At 48.4% G+C, this 24,967-nt stretch overlaps 2 protein-coding genes across 17 annotated transcripts in view; one reads left to right on the forward strand and one right to left on the reverse strand.

The window, feature by feature from the left end:
- Ambp (alpha-1-microglobulin/bikunin precursor) lies at positions 1–9,027 on the forward strand. The gene is made up of 10 exons (XM_017798286.2): positions 1–246; positions 1,135–1,277; positions 2,520–2,596; positions 3,608–3,724; positions 4,459–4,560; positions 4,880–4,926; positions 6,425–6,506; positions 7,478–7,645; positions 7,937–8,110; positions 8,893–9,027. Exons 1-10 carry the CDS (start codon positions 133–135, stop codon positions 8,922–8,924), a joined length of 1,056 nt encoding a protein of 351 aa, XP_017653775.1. The 5' UTR covers positions 1–132; the 3' UTR covers positions 8,925–9,027.
- Positions 9,028–12,007: 2,980 nt separating this feature from the next.
- Znf618 (zinc finger protein 618) overlaps positions 12,008–24,967 on the reverse strand; it is an 86,947-nt gene continuing 73,987 nt past the window's right edge. For all 16 annotated transcript variants that reach the window (XM_029563743.1, XM_029563750.1, XM_029563746.1 and 13 more), the window contains 2 exons: positions 20,223–20,324; positions 12,008–19,478 (listed from right to left, as the gene is read on the reverse strand). In XM_029563743.1, coding sequence (XP_029419603.1) covers positions 17,962–19,478; positions 20,223–20,324 — 1,619 coding nt within the window. In that variant the 3' untranslated portion in view covers positions 12,008–17,961. The remainder of the gene's footprint in view (positions 19,479–20,222; positions 20,325–24,967) is intronic.

Consider the following 24,967-nt stretch of genomic DNA (forward strand, 5'->3'; position numbering starts at 1 on the left):
GAGCAAACACCGAGATCATCACCTTCCTCCAGCCCAGTCCCCAGCCTCAGTTTGCAGCTATCCCTGGCAGGGAGGTAGTCTTTTATCCCCACACCAAGCTTCAAGATATCAAAGGCTGAAGAGCCCAGAGCCATGCAAGGTCTTGGGATCCTGCTCTTGCTGCTAACCACCTGCCTGGCCTCCAGGGCTGGTCCTGTGCCAACACTGCCAGACGTCCAACCTCAGGAGAACTTTGATGTGTCCCGGGTAAGGCTGGCCTCTCTGACTGAAGTGGCAATAGTGGTGGATCATCCAGGCTAACGGGCCTGCCTCTCTTGGGATGTCTATCTTCCCATTTTACATGCCACAGCTCCTTTGTTTGGAGTCCCTCCTGGCAAGACTGTTAGGGATTCTGGGATTCACTGACTGGCTCCCTTGTCTACCATTCATTTGAGAGTCTGTGAGCCCAATATCCTCCAAGTTTACCCTGTCCTCACGAGCTTCCAGGGTAATTCAGACATGGGGTCGCCCCAGGTGGGCATACACCTGTGAGCTTTAGGGCTGGCCTATGAGACTGAGAAGAATAGAAGCAGGACACAGATTGATGGGGTGGGGGGGGTGGAGTCGACTGTGAGGGGTGAGCCCAGGGGCACCCTAGCCTGGGCACTGTGTCTGTGTGTCTGTGCATGTATGCACATATGCATGTGTGCATATGTCTATGCGTGCACATGTACATGTGCATCAGTACATATGTATACATGCACACATAACCACATATATGCATGCATTTATATGTGTGAACCATGAACATGTGCGTACATGTATATCTCTGTATGTATTGACATGCATGTGTGCATATATGTATGTGTGTATTCATGTATGCGTGTACTATGTAGCTGGTGACCTCAGAATGAAGGGCTTGGACCCTGTCTGTCCACAGGAGTGACCAGGTGCCTTGCTTCTGTACAAGTAAGCCTTGTGTAGAGCAAAGGCACTCTGTACCCACCTGCCTAAGCGTGCGGTTCCCTTAGCTCCACTGTCAGTCTTGAGGCTGCCTGTTAAAGAGATGGCCCTTGGGAGGAGAGAGGAGGAAAGGTGAGCAGGTCTTCTCTGAAGCCCAGGCAAATTCAGACCCCAGTTTATGGCTCTTCCTAGATCTATGGGAAATGGTTCAACCTGGCCGTGGGCTCCACCTGCCCATGGCTGAGACGGATCAAAGACAAGATGAGCGTGAGCACATTGGTGCTGCGAGAGGGGGCCACAGAGGCAGAGATCGGCATGACCAGCACCCGCTGGCGGTGAGTCGGGGGAGCGGGATGGACCAGGGCCCCCAACACCCAACCTTGTCTGGGAAAGCACAGCTCTCTGCTCCCAGCCAGGACCTTGCCTTCGATACTGTCCTCCCACACACAGATGTCCTGTGTACCTGTCACCCAACACTGAACCTGTTGTACAACCTGCTCCTCCTCCTCCGTGTTCCTCAGGTTAGGAAGAGCACCACTACCCCAAGGGACCCAGCCTGAGAGCCTGTTCTTTCCTCCTGCTGACCATGAAGATCCACCCGTTTTCCTAAACCCCTCCCACATCTCACCTCTCTCCTCCGTGTCACTGAGGTCCAAACCTTCTTCCTTCCTTCCTGATTACCTCCCACACCTCTTCTACTTCTCTCCCCACATTCAATCTCAGTTTTTCTCTCCTATCCATTCTTGACCCAACAACCGAAATACCTTTCAAAAAGTCATACCTGCTTAAGAGCCTTCCATGGCTCCCCGCCACCCTCAGGAGGGAGAGTGAAATCTTGATGATGCTTTCTGGGCCTCTCTGCTCCACCTCTCTGCTCCAACTCTCCCTTGGGCTCTGTGACCCTCTGCAGCAGATCTTGAGGTTCCAAGAACCTTTTACCCTCTCTCACTTCCAGACGTTTGCACATCTCCCTACCTCCCTGGCCTAATTCTGAGTCCTTAGGTCTTTGGTTCTTTGTCATCTCCTCCAGAAAGGCCCTCTGGACCCCCAGAAGACCACACGGCCTCCTCCGAGTAGTGTTTCTGCACATAAATCTGAGTAGATTGATTACATATGACTCTGGTTAGGCTGCCTGGCCCATACCATTGCAAGCCCCACCGAAAGACAGTACTGTCTTGGCTCTTCTCTGTGTCCCCAGCATGTGGGAAAGTGCTTGCTGCCTTTTTTTTTTTTTTTTTTTTTTTTTTTTTTTTGCTGGCACTGGACAAGGCCGGATCATGTAGCAGAGGAGCCAGCACACTGCAGCACTTCCCCTAATTTACATGCAGGCTCAGTGATCCCACCACAGTCACAAATAAATGAAAGTCCCGCATTGGTTCTCACTGCCCTCCCTGGACATAGGGTAACAGATATGAGGAAGGACTGGGACTTTGCCACTCAGTTTGCTTTTCTCTGTGCCTTGTGTTAAAAGGGGGTCTCCCATGGCTAGGGTGAGCATTGAAGGGGATGTTTGGAAATGTTCATATCCAAATCAAGACAAAAAAGACAACAGGGCATTTTGGCTTGGTCATTGCCAGGAAAGGCGTCTGTGAGGAGACCTCGGGGGTTTATGAGAAGACAGACATCGCTGGAAAGTTCCTCCACCACAAATCCAGTGAGTGTGGGAACATGCCTCTGTCTCCTTTCCCTGTCTCTGCCCCCTCTGTCCCTGCAACATTTCCGTTTAGCTGAAAAGTCATGTACCATCCTCAAAACACACCACCTCTATCTTTGCCCTGCATGGCGCCTCCCATCACCTCATCTTCACCCTGCATGGCACCTCCCATCACGTGTCCAGAAGTAGGAAGGAGAGGTGCTGAATGTGGGGGATGAGGCCCACAGTGGGCTGTGGGCCTGAATATATTCACAGTTCAGCAAATGCCTGCTGAATCTGCTCTGCATGCTGAATCATTGCACGTGTGTGAGATGAACATATCAATGTTTGGCAGATGGATGGATGATCAACATGAATGAATGAACAAAGTTTCACTTATTAGTGAACAGATAGATGGATGACACATGAGTTGATTAGTCAGTTGAAAGACAGGTTGACAGACTGATAGAAGGAGGAAGGAGAGAAGGGAGGAAGGAAAGAAGGGAGAGAGGGAGGAAAACTGGACAGGGTGCTGTATGCTTGTAATTCCAGCTATCAGGAGGTAGAGGAGGGACGATCAGAAGGTCAAAGTCATCTTCAACTACATAACAGCTTAGAGGCAATCTTGGGCTAAAATAGATTCTGCCTCAAAAAAAGAGAAAGGAATGAAGATGGAACAGAGGGAGGGAGGCAATGGGGAAGGAAGGGAGGGAGGAAAGAAGGGAAGGGGAGAGAGGAATAGAGGGAGGGGGAGGAGAAAGAAAGGAATGAAAGGTGGAAGGCAGGAAAAAGGGAGGGAAGGAACGAGGGAAGGAGGCAGGAAAGAAGGAAAGGACAAACGGTGGACAGATGGAGAGGGGGTGGATGAGTTAATGATGACTAACAGGAGGAGAGAGAGAGGCTGAAGTGGGTGAGCTGTCATGTGAGCACAAGGAAAGGCTGTGTGGCTGTATGAAGTGACAGGTGATGGACCTCCAGGTCGAAGAGACTCTGACCACCGATCCCTTCTGTTTGCCTGCATCTCCTACACAGAATGGAATGTAACCTTGGAATCCTATGTTGTCCATACCAACTATGATGAATATGCCATTTTCTTCACCAAAAAGTTCAGCCGCCACCATGGACCAACCATTACTGCCAAGCTCTATGGTAATAGCCGTAACAATGAGCCTGCAGGAGCTGGGGTGGGTAACTGCTCATTTATGGACCATGGAGTAGAGGGGCAGGAGGCTTGCTTTTTCTTTGTGAAAGAACTCTAGGAAAGGGACAAGGGTGCTCTCCCTGAGGAGGAGGAACTCAGCTTCCTGGATGAATAGGACTTCCGTTTCATCTCTGAAAGCAACTCCAAGGTCTATGGAGACGGCTCAGTGATTGAACCCATATAAATGCCAGGTGGGCAGGCCACCCTCCTGTAATTCCAGCATTGGAAGGCACAGACAGGTGATCCCCAGAATGAGCTGGCTAGAGAGACTAGCCATATTGTTGATCTCTGGGTTTGATTGAAAGATCCTGCCTTAATGAGTAAGGTGTAAGAGCGATCAAGGATGATTCCCCAAGTCTCCATGTGCACACATGCGTATATCACACACATACATGCATACCACACACACACACACACACACACATTAAATGGAAAAAGAGAAGGATAAAATGAGTGCAGAGCCTCCAGGGCCTGGATAGAGCCAGTGGCAAGAACCTTGTGTGTGGACCCAGAAGGTCTAAGTGGGGTCTTGGGGGGAGCTTTCTCTTTCTGGGGGAGTCTTTTTTCCAAAGCATGTCAAAGGAGGGTTGGCGTTGGCTCGTTTCCACACTTCCCACTGGGTAAAGTCACCCTGGCTGGCCAGCCCGGGTACCTGGAGGCTCTTACAACATCTCCTCTACAGCCCGGGAACGGCACCTGAGGGACAGCCTTCTGCAGGACTTCAAGGACATGGCCCTGGGTGTGGGCATTGGTGAGGACTCCATCTTTATCATGGCTGACAGAGGTAAGTGGCATCCTGCCCCACACTGAATTTAGCTCCTCTCCCCATCCTTCCTGGCCACCAGAGGATGGCCTGTATCTTTCTTCTGATAGGGTGAACAGTCCCTTGCCCCTTTATGCAGACTCACAGAACCCTGGGTTTGCCCCATCTCACAGCATGCTCTGGTGGAGACAGCTCCTGAGCCAATTCCATGCTCATCCAAGGACCATAAGTCTCAGGGAGGGTGTAGCCCAGCCCACAGGAACAGTTGAGGGGGCTCAAAGATCTCTGCCCTCCTAAGCCTGGGCCTCTTCCTCACTCTTCTCTCCTGTCCTCTGTCTAGGGGAATGTGTCCCTGGGGAACAGGAGTCAGACCCCACTTCACTTCCGGTGAGTACCTCTTCCACCTTCCGCAGCAGCACTGCCACAGCATTCTCTGTACTTACGGCTGCTCGGCCTGTTGGGGTAGATGCAAGGCATTTAGGGCATTTCTTTACAACTATAATTTCTAGCATTTCAATTCCCTTCTCTTTGATGGGAATGATCCTATAAGGAACTTTTTTTTTCCAGGAAGAAATATACAAGTGACAAATTTCTAGATGGTTTCCCTAGCTTGGACTACCTTTCTGTGTTTCTATCACACGGGCAACAGTTTGGGGGAAGGAAGAATCTTGGATTGCAACCTTTTCCTTCTCAGGACCCTCAGAGATTGCTCCTGGGCTTCTGTTATTGTGTCATTTACCCTGAGGGCCACCAAGTTCCTTGGCCTTTGTCCATGGAATGTCTGTAGGAAGGAAGTCTCCATAAATTCTGATTTCCTTTTTCCTCATAATTGGGCAACTCAAGTCTTTCTTCAATTCAAAAAAGTTTTCTTCTATTATTTTTATGCTTCTTTTTTTTCTCCTCCAGGACTCCTGGGTTGTGGATTTATTTCCTGCAGTATTTATTTTTAAATTTTTATTTATTATTTTTACTTTATGTGTATGTGTGTAATGCCTGGATATGTCTAAGTGCACCCATGTTGTGCAGTCCCCGAGGAAGACAGAAGGTGTCAGATCCCCTGAAACTGGAGTTACGGACAGTTGTTAGCTGCCATGTGGGTGCTGGAATTCGAACCCCAGTCTTCCACAAGAATAACCAGTGCTCTTAACCACTGAGCCATCTCTCCAGCCCTCCTGCAGTATTTAAATAGCAGCTTATTATCTCTCCTGGGAGATTAAACCAAGCATCTTTCCCATCTCTAATGATTTCCATCACTGTTGGCTCCCAATATATTGGTGCATATCATTTTGAATTTTACTGGTGGCTAAGGATTTTCCTGTTTCTTAATATCATCCTTGTTAAGTGGGACTATTTCTTCAGTTCAATCTGATTCTTCTTGGCAGCTGTGTTATCTAACATGTCCCTTTGTTATCCATCCCTCCTTTCTTACTAAGAAAGCCCCGAGTGCCATTAACTTAAGATGGATCTGTAAGAGATGGGGGTGGGGTTGGGGGAGGGCTGATAGTTTTCAGTTGCACCTTATAAGAAGGAACGTTCAGTTACACCTTAAAAGAAGGAACCATTTAAGATCACCACCTTCTACCTTTCCAAGTTTTAGACCTCACTTGTGGGCAGAAAGGCTACCTAGTGGCCAGCTGTCCCCCTATTCATCCCTTTTCCAAATTGGCCTGTCCCGGGGGACTCTGCAGCAGACCCCTCTCTTGGGCACTCGACCATGTGATGCCCTTTCTAGAATTCAGGTTGACACACCCGCTAACAGTCCTGTAAGCAGTCTAGAAGCTATACTTCTCTCTGCCGAGTCCCAAGATGAATGCTGTTTACACATCCTGGGGTTCAGGTGAGCAATAACGGTGAGGTCTCTGCAAAGCTTCTCTTCTCTCCTCAGAGAGTCCGGAGAGCGGTGCTGCCCCAAGAAAGTGAAGGATCAGGGGCTGGGCCAGTGGTAACCGACTTTACCAAGAAAGAAGGTAAGGAGCCTATCTCTTTACCTGCTTCTGCCATGTTGAGCCATGGCCCATGGCTGGCTTGCCTTGGCTGCCTCAACAGTGAGCTCTGTCTCTTGGCTAGAGAGTCAAGGGCTGGGCAGAGACAAGGCAAATGAAATTCTCTGCCATGCTGGGATGAGGAGTGAGGCACATCAGGCATGGTCCTGGTTTTAAGAATGCTGAGCTCTGCCACGAGGAGTGTATCTTGTCCTGCCTGTGTGGCTGTGAAGCCTTGGTTTTCTCAGCTATACAGTGGAATAACTGGGATGACCTTCAGAGTGTAGGGATTCTTCAGGGAGAAAAATGTGATGATGCTTTGTGTGAGCCATTCACTTACCCACCTTGATCAGCAAACACAAATGATCCTGATCTTCTTGGTTTTAGGGCTCTTTTAGTGGAAAGTCTTCCAAGGGAGAAAGTGGTGGGTTCAAAGGAGAGTGTTGGCAAAGGGCTGGAAAACCCCAGAAGATGATGGGGGTGATCAGGCCACTTCCTAGGCCAAAGGAATTCAGGCTGTGTCCAGGAACCCAAGGAGAGCTTTGTGGAGCAGGGCATTCTGGGGTAGGGACCATGAGAGCAAAGGCATGAGTGGTACCTCAGTGACGCGCTCAGGTTGGCAGGTGAGGGCCTGGAGGATGCATCATCAACCACGATATTAGATTCTCTGGTCAGAGAGGCCTTTGCACCAATGGTAACTCACCACTCCTCAGTTATGGGTTTAATAGGAATTGGGCTTGGCATCTATAGGTTTATATTTTAGTTCCAGGTGGTTCTGACCAGTTGCTTCACCTCTCTCAGGGTAAAGGTTAGGAACACCTGCCTCTCTTTTGAAGGATGAGCTGACAACCCTTCTTGTTGGTGTGGAGGTGAAAACTACAAGATATGGTGCATATTAAGTTGTATACAGGTATACAGCAAGCCCTCTGTAAGTGCTGCATTTTTTCTCTTCCCAGATTCCTGTCAGTTGAAATACTCTGAAGGCCCCTGCCTAGGGATGGTAGAGAGATACTTCTACAATGGTGCATCCATGGCCTGTGAGACTTTCCAGTATGGGGGCTGCCTGGGGAATGGCAACAATTTCATCTCTGAAAAGGAGTGTCTCCAGACATGCCGAACAGTGGGTGAGAACAGCCCTGCACCTGTGCCCTCCACACCCCAGTTCCCATCCTCTCACGGATCACCTGCCCATGATCAGGAGCTGAGCGATTTTCCCAGAGCAAGGTTGTTCATAGGACTTCCACATCTAGATATGGATGGCCCTAGGCCACTCATTTTTCTGGACCCCAGTTTCCCAGTCTCTAAAAAGATAATGTGCTCTAGATGTACAGATTCTCCTGGTTTAGTAGTCCTGTTCATGTCCCATCAGTAGTTACAAGGGTAACTAACACTCTGTATCCCTCTCTGCTCCACAGCGGCCTGCAATCTCCCTATAGTCCAAGGCCCCTGCCGAGGCAACATGAAGCTCTGGGCTTTCGATGCTGTAAAGGGGAAATGTGTTGAATTCATCTATGGGGGTTGCCAAGGCAACGGGAATAAGTTCTACTCTGAGAAGGAATGCAAGGAGTACTGTGGAGTCCCTGGTGATGGTAGGAGGCTCTGGGGCTGCCAGGGACCAGGCAAGGGAATCCTGATGTGGGGTAGGGACTGAGAATTGAATTCTGGATCTTCCAAGTGAGCAGCCTGACCAACTCTGGGCCTCAGCTTCCTACCTGGTAAATGAGCCTAGCCCAGGGCCATGCCCTAGCTGGGCTTAACTACCAGAGGCGATGTGAGCCAGGCACCAGCAGAAGCACATAGAGCAGCTGAGGAGTTGGGCAGAGCTGGTCTCCAGACCCTTCAGGGTCGCCACAGAGCCAAGGGGGCTCCCTCCCCAGGCTTGGAATTGAAACTGGGGCCTGTCACATGCTAGGTCCTGAGCTACACCCCCAGCCCATTTTTTAATGTTTTTTTTTGGGGGGGGGCAGGGTCTCATTAAGTTGCCCAGGCTGCCGTGAACTTCCTCTGTAACCTAGGCAGGCCTTGGTTTATGGTCTTCCTGCCTTAGCTTCCCGAGAAGCTGGGATTATAAGCCTATGCCACCAGGCCAGACCCAAAGAGCAATTAGATCACTTTTCACTTCTGCAAAACAGCACAAACTACCCACCTACCTGACTTCACAGTACCTAGTGTGGGTTAGTGCTCAACTGAGGGAAGCTGCTGCTTATAAAAATAACCAGGGTGTATTCCCATTGAAAAATGGTACCTATGGCAACCCAGAGGAGGCAAAAAGCCAGAACATTCTCTGGAATGCCCATGGGAGAGAGGTCATTTAGCAAGTGATATTTTGTCCCTGCCCATGCACCCACCCTGACTCTCTCTGTATCCACAGGGGATGAGGAACTGCTGCGCTTGTCCAACTGAAGGCTCTGGTCTGCAAGCCAGAGAGTGGCCACTGTTCACGTCCTAGTGCAGGCTGGCTCAGGTGACCTAGAACCAAATAAAACCAAACTGTCAACTCCTGGCATTCTCTGTCTTGGAAGCTCATTCGTACTGTATTTTAATGAGGGGACAAAAGGGGAAGAGGAAACTGGTGGCATGAGTACCCAGCCTTCCCAGAAAGGAGGCAGGACTTGCAATGTGACAGAACTTCCTTTAGTACAAGACACTGGCTGTGCACAGTACAAAACAGTACTTGTTTCTGGAAGAGGTTGAACGGGGGTCATGGAGATCCAGGGTCAAAGTAATAGTGGTGCCTTGGTACCTTAAGTGCCCCCCCATCCTGGATGCACCTGACTCCTCTACAGTAGATTCTTCTGGCCACTGTCATATCCCCTTTTCCATCCCAAGCTGCCTTATCTGTTGTTTTACCACCTTTAACAGAAAATTTATTACGTTTATTTTATGTGTGTGAATGTTTTGCCTGCATGTATGGGAGTCACCTGTGTCATGCAGTTCCCATGGAAGTCAGAAGAGGGTGCCAAATCCCCTAGAACTGGAGTTATAGATGGTTGTTAGCTACCATGTGGGTGCTGGGAACTGAATCCTGGTCCTCTGCACCACCGAGCCATCTCTCCAGCTGTTTTTCCATCTTGACCCAGAGCACCTATCTCCTGGGGTCCTCATCCAGCCCTCTGTCCTGTTAGGACACTGTCTACCCCTCTTCCCAATGCATCCATGGCAACCAGCTGAGTCCTGGACCAGAGTCTAAAGTACTAGGCTGGCCTGGCTTTTCATGTGGGAAAGAGGAGGTAGGTTGGCTAGGATGGCTTGAGGACCAGCCAGGCTCATGACTGTGACCCCAGGAGCCTGCTGTAACAGTCTTGTGCTAACTGCACTCACCCAGAGCCCTGATGATGGGCGGATGCTGAGAAGAGGGTTAAGATTCCCAGCTCCATAGGCTCCCAAGTGGAAAGCAGAAACCAGGCAGGGCCAGCACTCTGGTCAGCAAACACAGTCCCAAATGTTGGTGGCCAGTTTGGCCAAAGGTTTGCCTCTCATGCCTTTAACCCATTTGCTGAAGAGCTCTGTCAGGCAGGGAAGGATGAGAGTGTAGAAAAGTCTACAGTCCCCTCAGACACATAGACTCCTTTTTTCTCTCTACAGCTTGAAGCTTTTCATTTCCAACAAAGAAGACTGTCTGTTCCAAGGGACAGTATTTGTAGTCATAGCCCCAGGCAGAAGTGGACAGGTTAGGAGCCACTAGACAGACAGGCAACTGCTCAGAGGGAAGTGCTGAGAAGATCCACCAGCTGGGTCTAATTGGCATCTTGACCTACATCCATCTGGTTGTCCTCCATGCACGCCACACACCAGGACGAGTGGCCCATGGCAGTTTGAAAGTACCACTTTGAAGAGGGTTATTGTCAAGTTGCCCGAAGGACAAATGTTTAATGAGAGGATACAAGTTTCCAGTTCCCACCAGTGGATGGAATATCAGGCTCATGGGGTAGGCTTCTCAGTTCCTTGTTTTGAGAAAAGACCTCTCTGTGTAGCCTAAACTGGCCTTAAACTCATGAATGATCCCCTTGCTTCTAGCTCTGCGATGCTGGAATCACAGATGTTGGTCAGGTTCCTCAGTCGTCATGGAAGGAACACACCAGGCAGGGGTTCCGGGCTGTCTCTTAAGGATGCTCTAACTTGTGACTCACTTGCTTTTTGTCTGTCCTGGAGGCATCTGACTCTGTAACTTGGAATGAGGCCTGCCTGCCTGTGACCCCATCATGGGACTCAACCATTCATCTCATAAGGCCCCAGGAATCATTCCCTGCCAAGGGGAGGCCCCTTCCCTGAAGATTCACAGAGCTCTTCAGTCTTACTTCAAGTTTTTCTTTTAGCTATTACCACACAGGTTTACTTGCTTCAAAACAGATGTGACTGCTCCATAAACACCTTCTTAAACCGTAGTTAGATTCAGAGGCTTCAGACCACCCTTCAGTGGCGAGGGCCCTGCAGACGTGTCCTGGCCCTATTTGATCTTCATGGCCAAGAGCATGCAGGGTCCTCAGACTCTGCTCAGTTGTCATGGACCCTGAGGCCCTCCTGCCCTTTTGCTTTAGATAAGGAGAAACTCCTGCATCAAACTTTATCTACTGGCAAGGGGATGCCCATAGTCCCCTCAGAGAAGCTCCTGTAGGACATGCCTGGAGGGCTGGAGGGCAGGGCTGCTGCCCTCTGGGCAGAGGTCAAGTGTAGAGCTGTGGCCTGCATACAATTTGATGGAACTTTTTTCAGAAGACTCAACTGACTTCTTAGAGCCACTCATCCATCCCTGGTTAGGGACACATGCTAAGTCCAAGGTAGGGAGGGGGTCTGTGCGTCACTTACCTGGAGCACATGAGGGCGGCTTTATTGTGATGGGCTCTAGGCAGGGTCTGCCTTAGGAGCTGTCCCTTCTGCACAGGCCATGGTTCATCTTCTGGTGAAGTCTTTTCTCCCTCGACTTTGGTTTGAGTCTATGAAAGAAAAGCATGGATGTCCTTGTGTTTGTGACATCAGGCTCTGGGTGAGTGGCCAGGGTGTGTCTCCCACAGCTCATGAAGAAGGGCAACCACGCCTTCAGGAATTGGGTGGAAGTCTTTCTCAGGAGATTTGATACATATGACAGGTGTAGACACACACCTTGTGTGGGAGACCCTGATCACTGGATTAAAGGGTCTAAGAGGCCCAGGAATGGCTGCAGAGCCAGGCGTGCTTGTATGTGGACCTTAGACATTGGGCTGGCAGAACTGCTTAAATTCATCCCTTCTCCCAGGAACAAGCCTCTACAACCAGCCCCCAGGGGATCATGACTTCCCTGGACACCTCCTTCCCCCATCTATCAAGCACTGGCTGAGCCACATCTGCACTGGTGACAACCAATGACCCTTAGATGAAGAGTGGCACAGATGAAGCCACCTTGGTGCCGACCTCTGTTGCTCTCCTTACCCATCCTCTGCATGGTGCTGTGGTAAGTGGATAACATGGCCCAACCCCAACCCCAAGAAAAACACCACACACCAGAGGTCCCTAAAGGTCATTTTATTGTAAAACCATAAATACAACACTGACATGAACTCATGAACTCGCTTAGGCGACTGATCCTCTAGTTGTTAATTATGTCTCTTTGCCTTGGCATCAACCAACTGGGAAATGGCTGGGGAGGGGTTAGGTACTGAACCTTGGCTGGGGCTTTTGGTGATTTGAGGAACCTGATGGAACCTTCCTCGTCTCCTTGGGAATGTTCCACTTTTGGACAAGAACAGACAGGTAAAAACAGCAACATTTAAACAGCTCAGTTTTAAATTTTATTACTTTTGTAAAAATCTTTTTTTTTTAAATTTTCTGTTCCTTTCCTCCATTTGACATCAGTACAATTTTTAAACATCATGAAATTGATTTGGCTGTAAAACAGCAAAACGGTACCCAAACCAAAGAAAAACAAAACAAAAAAACCCAAAAGACACACAGAAATCCCTAAATAAACCCTCAAGTTTGGCCTTGGGGGTTTATGTATCACAAGAATCGTCAACTCAACCCCATGCAATGTGCCTCCTTGGAGGATGGTTGGATCCATACCAACAACACAGGAGACCGCCAACAACGTCTTTGTTAATTAACACAGCAAGAGTGACACTAGGTAACTTTTTTTTTTAAATACAGTACATGGTACACAGGGTCCCTAAGATGGCCCTGCATAAACCCCCGTGAAGACTTGAGCCAAGCACTGGCTGTTTATAAAAATATTGTGTTGCTACAAAAGTATAAATTAATGCTACCGGTATTAAGAAATATTAAACACATAAAACTTATAAGGATTAAGAAAAATATTCATTAATACCTGTAGAAAACTCTGGCCTAAAAAAGATATTTTTTTGTGTGTTTGCTTTTTTGTAAATTTTTTTTGTGTTTTTAATTTTTTTTAAGATGACTTGAGTTTCTTGCACTTGAAGCAAGACACAGATGTGTCCATGGTATTGCCTAGAATGTCTTTACTACTGAGAAAGAATGGGGGCGCACGCACATGGTCACTGAGTAGGAGAGTGGGAGGGATGGGGCACCAAGGCTTTCTCAAGATTTACCTGATGTGAAAGGATCACCGATGTGAAGTTGTGGGGAAAAGAAAAAGGCAGGATCAGAAAACAACTGAAAATAATTTATGCCTCTTAAAAAATATCTCTGCATGGGGTTGTTGTACAAAAAGGTTTCCTGATGCTTGGGGTCTAAAGGACTCTCCTGCAGGGCTCTCACTCTTTCCTGGTTGGCCAGGAGCTCAAGCCCTGGTTGGGAAGCCATCCACTCTGGCTGGTTGGGGAAAGGGTCCTAGGAGAGTCTATTGGCACCTGGTTTGTGGGAGGAGCCCTCCTTCTAGCTGGCCTTGGACTCCCTGGCCTGTGCCAACAGAGAATTCAGGCTGTTCCATGGGAATTTAGGAGGCGTCACAGGAATCCAGGCCCCTGAGGTTGCAGACAAGGCCAGGCTGTGCCCCTTTAAGGAACTTTGGTTCAAAGACTCAAGGTATCCAGTGGGATGTTTGGGTGGGTAGGACCCTTGGGGGTCATGATGCTAATGCCCAACTGTAAGCTTAGGGAATTTCCAGTACAGAGTGGAACCTTGAATGTGACACCCTCCTCCAAGAGCAGCCTCATACCCGCTTAGCAACCTTGGTCAAAGTCAGGTCTCTCCAGACCACTATCCTCAGATCCAAATGAGAGAGGGGGGGAAAAAAAAACCCTAAAACAACTACAGCAACAAAATTCCCCTGAAAACCCTGCAAAGGGAGACTAGGAGGGAAACATAAGTGGGAAACACTGTATCATTGGTTCACCATAACTGGCCTAGCAAACATTAGCCACAGTGAAGGGGAGGGGCAACCTCTGTGCCAGTTCTCCCGCTGCCTTGGGGACAGGAGCTCCTGTGCATGGCCCCCAGCATGTCGCCTGAGCCTCAAGTCTCTTAGTTATGCCTACTAGGAGCCTTCCTCTAGGTACGAGCTGGACACAGTGCTGTCATACTGTTCCCAAGGCCAGGGGATGCTGGGGGCTTGGCAAAGCTTGCGGGGTGGAAGAGGTTGCCCTCTGTGTATGACATGAGATCTGGATGGTGACTCACAGGGCCTCCCTTCTCCATCTACATCCCAGCCTCCCCTGAGCTGCCTGCTGACACTGTGTCCTCAGAGTATGAGGACTCTCCCCAGGTGTCCCTATCTCAAGCCCAAGGCCAGGGGAATAAGAGGCCTTGCTTAAGAACAGGGAGCTCCTAAGGCAGAGATTTGGCTTCACAGTGGAAAACACGCCTTGTAGAATTCTGTTTCTTCAAAGTGCAGGCTATAAAATCTGAAACTGAAGAGAGGGTGCAGGCCAGTCCACAGCCATGTCCAGAATCCTTCCTAGAACCCTGGAGGCCCATGACTTTTCATCAATGTCCCCAGCTGCCCTTCTCTTCTCTCCAGGAAACAGGTGCCTGTCCCTCATCCAAGGGCCAACCTCACAAAGCCAAGGTGAAGCCACCAAGTGGGATGGTGGTGACCTCGCTTGTGCAGTTGGTAGCTTCTTGTGCTGGGAACTCCCAGGGATGAAGTGCAGAGTTCTGCTCAGGCAGGGCCTGTCCTTCTTCCTGGTTTCTGAATGTGCCATGAAAGAGAGGTCTGGCAGGTGGACTTGGGTGCTGAGATCAGAGGAATGGTGCTGGGACCAAGCTGTTTCCATCCACCATCACTCCTCACAGACCTGAGACCTGGGCTACTCCGAATCTGAGGTAGCCCTCGATGTTGCAGGGCTTGGCTTGAGCTTTGTTGGTGAAAGAAAATGACCCCAGACAAGGGGAAAATCCTGCTGAGTAGACGTGATTTTTTTTCCACCTCTCTGTTTTGGTTCATGGATGTTGAAGCAAAGGCTATTTTCATTCAGGGAATCACACAGCTCAAGGCAAGCTGTATCTGAGTTAGTGGTGAGAGCAGGACAGAACGGCCCAGCTCCCTGCTCCCCTAGCCCCAAAGATGTGATGCAAAGATCTACATAGGCCATAGGAAGACAGATGACAAAAATCCTTCCAAAGGTCAAGGCCAGGTCAGGCCCCTGGAGATGGTCTCAAAGAGCCTGTCTCAGTGCTTTGGCTGAACTAGAATTTGGTAAGGTGGATATTGCTGTATTGGTACCTACGGCTGGACCCGGGAGATCTTTGGGTTTTTAACTGATCTGCTTGTTGCAGATTTACACCGTGGGGAGTGCCTGCATGGGAGCAGACATGAGGGCACCGAGTACAGCCTTTCCCGTTGATAACACTCGCTTCCAGGGGAACCAGAGGTTGCAAGACAGAAATGATTGACAGCCTGCTGCCTTACAATCTGTGAGGATGAGACAGCTTAGGGGACAGGTTTCTGAGGATGTAGTAGGATTCACATTAAACCTGCAGAGGCAAGCTAAGCCCTAAGTATCAAATTGAGGTGCAAAAGAACTGGGCAGGAGGTGGCAACCTGTGACCAGGTGCCTGGAGTTTAACACAACTTTTTCTGTCTGGAGGGCAAACATCCTGTGCTCTAAAAAGAATGTATAGGGCTCAAACTGCACATCTGGGCTTGGCCTGTTTTCTATTCACTGGCCTGGTAATAGCAGCCCAGGCCAGCTCTGCTGCTGGGCAAGGCAGGATGGATGCCGTGGTTTCGTTGTTACCAACTGCAGTAAGAACCCAGCTTCTGGGGTGGCTACGGGTGCCAGGTTGTGGCAGCAGCGGAACAAGGCCGGAGGTACCACCATCAGCTTTCCAGAGCCCACCTTCTGGAATGCCCTGAGAAGCCTGATGACGTTCCCACATTCTCCAAGGAGCGATCTTGGGTTTGTTCCTGTCTGCATTTCTCCACTGTGGACAGAGGCTCTTCTGATGGTGAGACCCAAGTTGAAGACATCACGATGGAAATGCCTAGAACTCCATCAGAAGTGGAGACAATACGGTGGTTCCTGAGACTGTAGCTTGCTGGAGGGCATGTGGACACAGCCCATCCACTCTGATCTATCTGTGTGTCTGAGACTGCAGGAGAGTTCGATTAGTTATTGTGAGGCCAAGTGTTCAGGCTTAGCTCAAGAGGACAGTGTTCTAGAACTGCAAACATGACTGGAGAAGTCTCCTCTGAGTCCTTAAACCAACTTCACTCCCCTCCTGCTGGGGCCCCAGGGGAGGGTTATGGTACAGTGCTTTTGTAGTCGAGGTATCTCGCAGTTGAGTAATGCTTTATGACTGGACAGTCGGGGGAACCCAAGCCCCAGGTGGCTGAGGTGCTTTTGCAAATGGCCCACAAGGGTGATCATTCTCAGCCTGAGGCATTAAGCATCCCTAGCCCACAGCTGCGGTCACTGGAGGGCCCGGGGACCCCAAGTTCTTTATTCACAGAGGCGGGAGCATCAAGGGCTGAACTTCATTTGTGAAGAGAACATATAGACAGTATGTAGAAACACTTGCTCCTGACCAAGGTGGTCAGGAGTGAGGCCTGAAGACCCCTTTCACAGCATTGAGTCGAGTGCACCCACCCACAGGATGCCCACTGTTCAGCCAACAATGTACCGTGCTCCACTGCTGCATGACTGGAGGTCTGAGGTGCCTGTGAGGACCCCTGAGAGATATGATCCCCCTGGGGCCTGGGGATGGGGAGAGACTATGGGTCTGGCAGATGCAGATATGGACCAAGTCTTGAGTCCCTGTGGATCTGGAGGTCAGGGTGTGGTGAGGGGGTGCAAAGCAGTCTGGGTACAGGAGGTGGACATTCGCAGGTACTACATGTGGGTAACAGGCAGGGCTTTCCCACTGACATTCAGGACCCCTAAGCCACATGCTGCCTGAACAACTTCCACCAAGCCTCACAGCCAAGGAACCCTGACTCCTCCCCACCCCCGACTCCACATGGCACAGACATGACCTGAATCCTGAACGCCACTGAGATGAGCTAGTTTACAGTGTGACTTGGGGACAGAAAGGGTCAGTCAAACAAACAAACAAACAAACAAATAAAACAAAACTTCAGAACATAAGTTACAGACATAGACATTCAGTGCCTCCTAGCAGAGTCTAAATCAAATGTGAAAAAAACTCAACCCCCTAAAAAGGTAAAAATTGCTAAAATGTTGAGGAAAAAATGGAGTGGAGACAGTTATCTATACTCTGAAAAAAAAAGTCTTGTTTTTTTCTCTCTTATATTAAAAAGCAAAATGTCAGCTTTATATTCTTAAAGTCTCCTTTCCTGATTTGGGGAGATAGGTGTGTTTCTAAGGCGGCTGCTCCGGACATCCAACAGAGAGGTCACGGCGCAGCAGCTCAATGCCCTGAAAGTGAACAAGAAACAAAGTCCAGTGCAGAAACTGTCCGTCTGATGCAGTTTGGAGAATCTGTGGCAGAGCAGCTGGGGCAGGGGATGGGCACCGTGGGTAGAGGGCACAGAGGAATGGAGAAGAAGGGCTGGGGTGGGGGACAGGAGGTCAAGCCACTTGGGAGCTCAGTTACCTGAGCCTTTCACAACATCAGCTTCTCCCAATCTGCACACCTAAAAACGGAGTCCTTAAAGCCCCTGCCCGAGAAAGGTGAAACTTATCCCACTTTCCCAGTCGCTCGGCTTTCCTGACACACCCAGTTCAATGAACACGCGCCCATGAGCAGACGCGCATACATGCACCAGGGTAGTGTGTATGTGCATGCATGTGCAGAGTTTCTCTAGTTGTGCATATGAGCACGGAACCTCCCCACACCCTACACCCATGGCATGTGTGTTTGAACACGCGGTGCCACGTGTGTGGGTGTGGACACACAAGCACACACACACTGAAAAAAAGCACTTAAGTTTCCAGGGGGGGCATTTACAATGAGGTTCCACAGTGTTTAGAACTTAAATTTCTTTTCTTTGTTTGTGACAGTGTTGTGTGTTGTGTTTTTTCCCTAATGTTCTTTTCTTTTTGTCTTATTTACTTGTTTTTATCTCTTTTTTTTTCAAAGTAAATTCTTAAAGCATGTTGGATTTCAGAAACATGAGCTTGTTCATGTCTTCTGGACTGAGCAGTCGCCTTCTTTTGATCAGAAGTGCTTGTTCACACATATTTACACACCCGCTTCGGGCCCCCACAGCCGGAACTGCCAGGAGCCAGAAGGCAAGCTTGGCCAGTTTCGTGTGCTTTTGGGTCACGCATGACCAGTACTGGAAGAGATCAGGGGTGGCCTGGAAGAGTGGTTCTTGCAGGTAATCATATACTTCATTCTTGCCCAACCGGTCATCTTCCTGAGCCGTGGGGTGTTCGCCTGCGGCTGAGCGGGCCTTCTTGGCTGCAGGTTCAAAGTCAGCCTCCTCAGCCCAGGACTCTTTGACCTCGTTGATAAGCTCGCACACCTTGCTAATGATCTCTTCATGCTGGTAGGGGGGCACTGGTCGCAGCTTCTGCTGTGGATCCAAGATCATTGCCACCTTGTGGGCTGGGTGTACCTTGAAGTTCTCCTTGAGTGCCTCCAGGAAGAGGTGGCACAGTTTGCTGACAGTGCCTGCGTCGTTGGCCTTGGCCGTGAACAGCTTCTCCAGTCGGACATAGGTGGGCAGCACGAGCTGCAGGGTGGGCTGGCTCTCATTGCTCAGCTCGATGACCGCCTGCTTCACGGGGGTCAGGATGGCGGCCAGGTTGCTCAGCAGGTGCTTGTTGAGGCTCTGGATGAGGTTCATCTTCTTGGCACGGCTGTAGAACTCGCAGATCTGCTCGTAGCGCTCATGAACCAGTAGCAACGAGTCCGTCACTGAGTCCCAGCAGGGTGGTGGTGATGTCTCCTCCAGCGACCCAAAGGTCTCCTTGGCCAGCCCCGTGGAGCCTGCCAGGTCCTCGCACACATTGAGCAATTCGATGACCTCGTGCATGCTGCGGGCCTGTAGTGTCCGCTTGCTCAGCACGCTCTGCACCACTGAGTTCAAGGCACAGGCTGAGCAGCGAAGGCACATGCCAGCCTTAGAGAAGGCGGATGCGCTCACCCGGCAGTCCGTGACGTACACCGTCCGGATCTCTGACATCACAAACTCTGACAGGACATTCTGCACCCAGTGGTGAACCAGGTCCCCGCTGTCTCGAATGTCTGCGCCCTTCACACCCAGCACATAGCTCTTAATGTGGTTGCCCTCGGCCTGGTAGGCTGTCAGGATATAGCAGGAGTCAGGGCCCACACTCTGCGAGTGGCAGGTGACGCCAATGCCCAGGCAGGCATTGCTACCCAGGGCACACGTCACCTTCACCTTCACCTGGTTGTACATGCGTGGCAGGTGCTTCAGTGCTAGCGTGTTAAAGTTTCCCAGGATTTCAGTGACGGAGAAAGCCCCATAGCGGGCACCACTGTCTACCAATGTTTGGGCCAACTTGAGGAACTCTTTCCCGCTGACCACGCTCAGTGCACCCAGGTCTGCGCACATGACCCGCAGCAGTCGCTCTGCGATGTTCTGCCGCTCCTTCTCGGGGATTATGCTGTTGGGTGTCAAACCACTAGTTGTGGCTGGCAGGGGACACAAAGAGAGATGGGATTATTTCAGGCATTCAAAGCTGCTTGGCTTGGCAGCAGCATAGCACTCTAATATTAGTAATAACAAATAGATTTCCCCTTGTATACAAATTGTGTGGGTTGCTTTAAACACATGACAGGGATAAAATTCTATGATTGATTAGTAATGCCTACCATGGGCATGAGACTAGTAGATAGTGGTCTATGTGCAACATGTCATTCACCTAGACCTTTGAAGACAAGAGTTTCATCTCACCCCTTTCTCAATACAGGAATCACCATCAAAATAGGAATTGTTAGCAAATAAAATAATATGGGGGAAATATCAGAATAAAGCTAACAAAAATTGTGGAAATGTGGGTTCTAGTTGTGAATCTGGCACTAAGTGGTGCCCTTTGGCACCCTTCCCCCAACCACATACCTTTTCTCCCTGACCTTTCACCTACTCATGAGTTAGGAATTCCTTTAGTCAAGGACGAAGTGAGTATGCTCTGGAGCTGTATGCATCTCCCTCAGTACTGCATGGGTGGTGGGGATGGGGGACAGGGCTCAGCCACAGCAAGGCCACAGGACCCCCTCAGTGCTGTAGGAAGCATGGGTGCTGGGGATGGGGGACAGGGCTCAGTCACAGCAAGGCCACAGGACCCCTCAGTACTGCAGGAAGCACAGGTGATAGGAGTGGGGGATGGGGCTCAGCCACAGCAAGGCCCTGAGCCCCAGCCTGCTGTGGAGACCTACTATTGTTAGCGCTGTTCCTCTGGGCCTGAGGTTTCCACTTCTCTTCCACTGCAGCGGGTGGAGATCGGGACTGGTTGGAGGCAATGTTGTTTTCATTGTCAGCTGTGGGCACAAAGGGAACAATGGGTCACCTCGACAGGTAAGAGAAGGCTGATGAACAAGGTGAGAACCAGAGCACGTGTATGTGTGTGCATCTGTGTGTGTACAGGGGGTGGGGAGCAGTATATGGCCTTAGGGACCCAGTCCTGGATGTGTGTGTCTATGTGTCTGTACATGGGAGGACAGGGAACACTATGTGGTCTTAGGGACCCAGCTCCTCCTTAGGACAATCATCTGTGCCTACAAAGCTGTATCTTCATGGCCTAGGAAATGAGGATGATGGCATGGCCACCATGCAACTGTGGGAAGGACAATGGAAACAACAGGGAAGATATGAAAAAGCCTAGGACCTGGAGCTCTCAGCCAGAAGGAACCTGAGGCCAGCCAGGCACCCCGTTGCCCCCCACAGTCACAGACACAGGGCATAGCTTTGAAGTGTGTGTACACCAGTTACATTCCAAGGGCTCCAAAGGGTCTCACAATCTCTCAGTTCTTTAAAGCATGCTTTTTTGGGGGTTTTCCTGTGTATTTATGACTGCATTAAATGAATAGTTGTATTTAATTCTGCTAAATGGAAACCCAATCCGTACCTACCTGACATGAAGCACAGTCTTCCAAACCCTTCCCTGGATGTGGAAATTTAGGTCCATATTTGGAACAGCATTGCTCTAGACCACACACAGAGTGGTAGCAGGACTGAGATGGGGCATTTCAATGCATGAATACTTGGGCAGAGTACTAGGTCTGTGGAACCAAAGGCTGCTCCACACCTGCCCTAACATCTTAAGAGTGATTCTTAAAAGAATAAAGGTAGGGCTGGGGAGATGGCTCAGTGGTTAAGAGCACTTGGTGCTCTTCCCAAGGACCCAAGTTCAGTTCCCAGCACCCACATCAGGGAGCTCACAAGCATCTGTCACACTAGCTCCAGGGAATCTGAAACCTTCTAATGATCTCTGAAGGCACTGGAACAGAGGTGGGATACACACACACAAACACACACACACACACACACACACACACACGCACACAGTCTTTTAAAAGTATAAAGACTTTTTATGCTTTTGTAAAGTATAAAGGTAATCCCTTGGCATAGACAATCAAGTCTTCCAAAAAATACAGCGGCACCCAGCACCCAAGGATGCACAACTCCAAGTACCCAATAATAGCAAAATATGATCTGCAATCAGGAGAAAAACCAACCAATGGAAACAGACCTGGGTATGACAGAAAGGATGGAATTAGCTAATCAGGCCTTAAGAATATATATATTCAAAGACATGATCACAAGAAGGAAATGGAAAATGAAAAAAAAAATCTCATCAGAACTAAGCATCAGGCATCAAAACCAAAAGCCAATCAAGTGACATATAGTTAACAAGCTAAAAATGTATATAGGGCCAGTGAGTAAAGGTGCTTGCTACCCAGCCTGATGAGCTGTGTTCAGTTCCCAAGACCCGCAAGGTGGAAGGCGAAAACTGAATCCGGAAAGCTGTCCTCTGACCTCCATACTTGCACACTTCCTCCTTCCCACGATAAATAAATATGATAAAAATGTGTATGAAAAGTACAGCAGATAAAGTAGATTATATGTCATGGAGAGAAGGCCACTGAGCTTGAAGACAGAGTCAACTATTCACCTGAAAAACAGGTTTTATAAAAGGCTGGGAAAAAAATCCAAGCCCAACAGCACATAGACAGTATTGAATATTTTAATATACATACATACAAATATAAAATGAGGATCTGAGAAAAAGAGAATGGAAGAAAAAGAATATTTGAAGAACTGGTCAAAATTTTTCTTAACTACATGAAAAATAAAAACCTAGATTCAAAAAGCTCAGTGTCAGGCCAGGCATGGTGGTGCACACCTTTAATCTCAGAACTCAGGAGGCACATCATGCACGGCTGAGAGAAGCCAAGAACGACAACAGACTTCTTATCAAGAACAATGGAACTCCAAAGGGCAAGGGAAGAAAGAGCTAATGGGAATGTCCACAGAGTGGCCAATATCCAGCAATAACTTTTTTCACAAATGAAGAGGAAATACACTTTTAGGACAAAACATCAGAGTTATATTATGAGGAAATACCATTAGGTGATGTCCTTTAGGTCTAAGGGGGGAAAAAGGCATCAAATAAAAGTCGGGGCCTACAAGAAGAAAGACAGAGTGTCAGGAACCCAACATGTATGGATAAACCCAAACATCACCTCTCATTTTCAATCTCTTAGAAAAAAAAGTGACTGATCACTGGAAAATGCTAACAATGAACTCTGGCAATTATAAGAAAAGCCAATTGTACACACACAGCGGAGTAAAGGTGGGAATGGAAGATTGTATGGAAAGGTTCTCACACAGTATGGAAAGTAGAATAACAGCACTTAAAAATACACTGTTGTGCTGGATGGCTTAAGTGGCCAACTTGACACACCCAGGAAGAGGGAACATCAACTGAGGAATTTCTCCATGTTTGTGGGGGCATTTTCTTGACTGCTGAGTGATGTGGGAGGGCCCAGCCCACTGTGGGTGGTGCCACCCCTGAGCAGGCAGTCCTGGGTTGTATAAGAAAGCAGGTTGAACACAGGCCAGGGAAATACGACAGGAAGCAGTGCTCTCCCATGGTCTGTGTCTCAGCTTCTGTCTCCAGGTTCCTGCCCTGATATCTCTCAGTGATAAACTGTGACCTGGGACATGTAAGATAAAATAACTCTTTTTCTCACTAGATGGATTTTGGTCAGAGTTTTATCACAGCAATAGAGAAGCAAACTGGAACAACTGTGATCAGTTCAAAACATGTAGCTTAAAACCCAGATAAATCATAAAAACCAAAAACTATAACTAATAAGTCAAATTTTAGAGATAAAAATTTAAATTCAAAATAAGATAGGAAAAGGAGATAAAAGAACAGGAGAGATAAACAGCACACAAGTGAAAGGGGTAGACTGATACCAAACAACACGGAAATTACATTAAATACAAATGTCTCAAAATTCCATAGAAAAGGCAGAGGTGTATATTTTAAAAATACCCAACAATACATCATGTGTAAGAAATATGCTTAAACATAGAGAGAAATAAATGAAACTTAAAAGGCTGAATAAAGACATACCTGACAAACTAAATAAAGGAAAGCTGCACAGGGGTGATATGTTATACTAGAAAATTAAACCTCAGAATACACATGGCCAGCAATAACAAAGGAATCTGTATGACTCTAAAGGTCAAATCACCAAGAATATATGATGAACCTAAAAGAATTATCTAGTTTTAAACACACGAGGCAGAAACTGAGAGAATTGACAAAAAAAAAAAAAAAAAAAGACAAATAGCAATTATGACTAGAGATCCAACTAATTTCTCTCTCAGCAACTGTTATGGAGAAAAGGGGGGGGACTGAACATAAATGAACAGAGAGTGCTCACCTAGCATGCACCAAACTCTGGTTTGATCCTAGCACCCCTTAAACCAGTGTGGCAGCCCCTGCCTATCATCTCAGCCTTTGGGAGGTGGTGGCAGGAAGACCAGAAATTCAAGGTCATTATCTTAGCTAAGCCAGCCTGGGCTACGTAAGCCCTTGTGTCAAAACTAACCAACCAACCAAACTGGAATGGAAGAGGTTATTTTTACCACTGCAGATGACATAATTATGTATACAGAAAATCCTTTATAATGGAAACAGACACAAAACTATTAGAATCAGTAAATTCAGCAAAACTATATTCAGGACATAAGATAAAGAATGTAAAAATTCATTTTATTTTCAACAGTAGTAAAACACAAAAAAATCAGTTGAGAAAACAAGTCTAATAGCTTCTAAAACAAAATATTTAGGCTTGAATTTATAAAAGAAGGGCAAGGCTCACACACTGAAAACTAAAAATATTGCTGAAAAAGTTTCAAAGACTTTAAATGGAAAAGCTATCCCATGTGCATAGATTTAAACACCCAACCTGCTTTAGAGTCAACACAATTCTTATCAAAATCTTTGACATCTCTTCTTTTCCCACTCCCCTCCTCTTCCTTCCTCTTTGTTCTCCCCCCCTCCTTCCCTCTCTCTTAAAAAAAGAAACAGAAATAGACACGCTGACCCTAAGTCATACAGAAATGCAAGCAATGCAGAATTGAGACAATCTTAGATCAAAGTCAGAGGGCTCACAGCCTCCTGATTTCAAAAATTACCTAAAAATACTACAAATAACATGCTATGGCACAAATGGAGGAACACACATCGACAGAACATGACTGTAAACACAGGAAAAGGCACGCGCCTTCGTGGCTAACTGGTTTGTGACAAGGGTACCCAGCCTAACTTTAGGGACTAGTGTCCTCAACTAAGGGTGCTGGGGCAAAAGGACACCACAACAAAAGAGTGAAACCAGTCTCTTGCCTCAGTCCACAAACAAAACAAGACAGAAGGCAGAGCGAAATGTAAGAGACACAACTGTAAAAGCGGTATCTGTCCTAGTGGAAACTGGTGCATTTAAAAATAACTGTTTTTAAATGTTTACTTTTATCAGCCTCTGATCCCGGAAGAAGCAGCACAGGAGGCAGAGGCAGGCAGATCGCTGTAAGTTCCAGGCCACCTGGGGCGTATGGGAAGAAGGAGGACGGCGGGGAAGCATGCTCCTTCCTAAAGGCTAAAGACTGT

The sequence above is a fragment of the Nannospalax galili genome, unplaced genomic scaffold (genome assembly GCF_000622305.1).
Source record: "Nannospalax galili isolate Female #2095 unplaced genomic scaffold, S.galili_v1.0 scaffold34, whole genome shotgun sequence".
NCBI lineage: Eukaryota > Metazoa > Chordata > Mammalia > Rodentia > Spalacidae > Nannospalax > Nannospalax galili.

Excerpts from the sequence above, each read along its gene's own strand:
- Ambp (XM_017798286.2), top strand. The coding sequence starts at position 133 with ATGCAAGGTCTTGGGATCCTGCTCTTGCTGCTAACCACCTGCCTGGCC. Across the intron at positions 1,278-2,519 it reads ATGACCAGCACCCGCTGGCG|GAAAGGCGTCTGTGAGGAGA; the intron begins GTGAGTCGGGGG and ends GGTCATTGCCAG. Across the intron at positions 4,561-4,879 it reads CTTTATCATGGCTGACAGAG|GGGAATGTGTCCCTGGGGAA; the intron begins GTAAGTGGCATC and ends TCCTCTGTCTAG.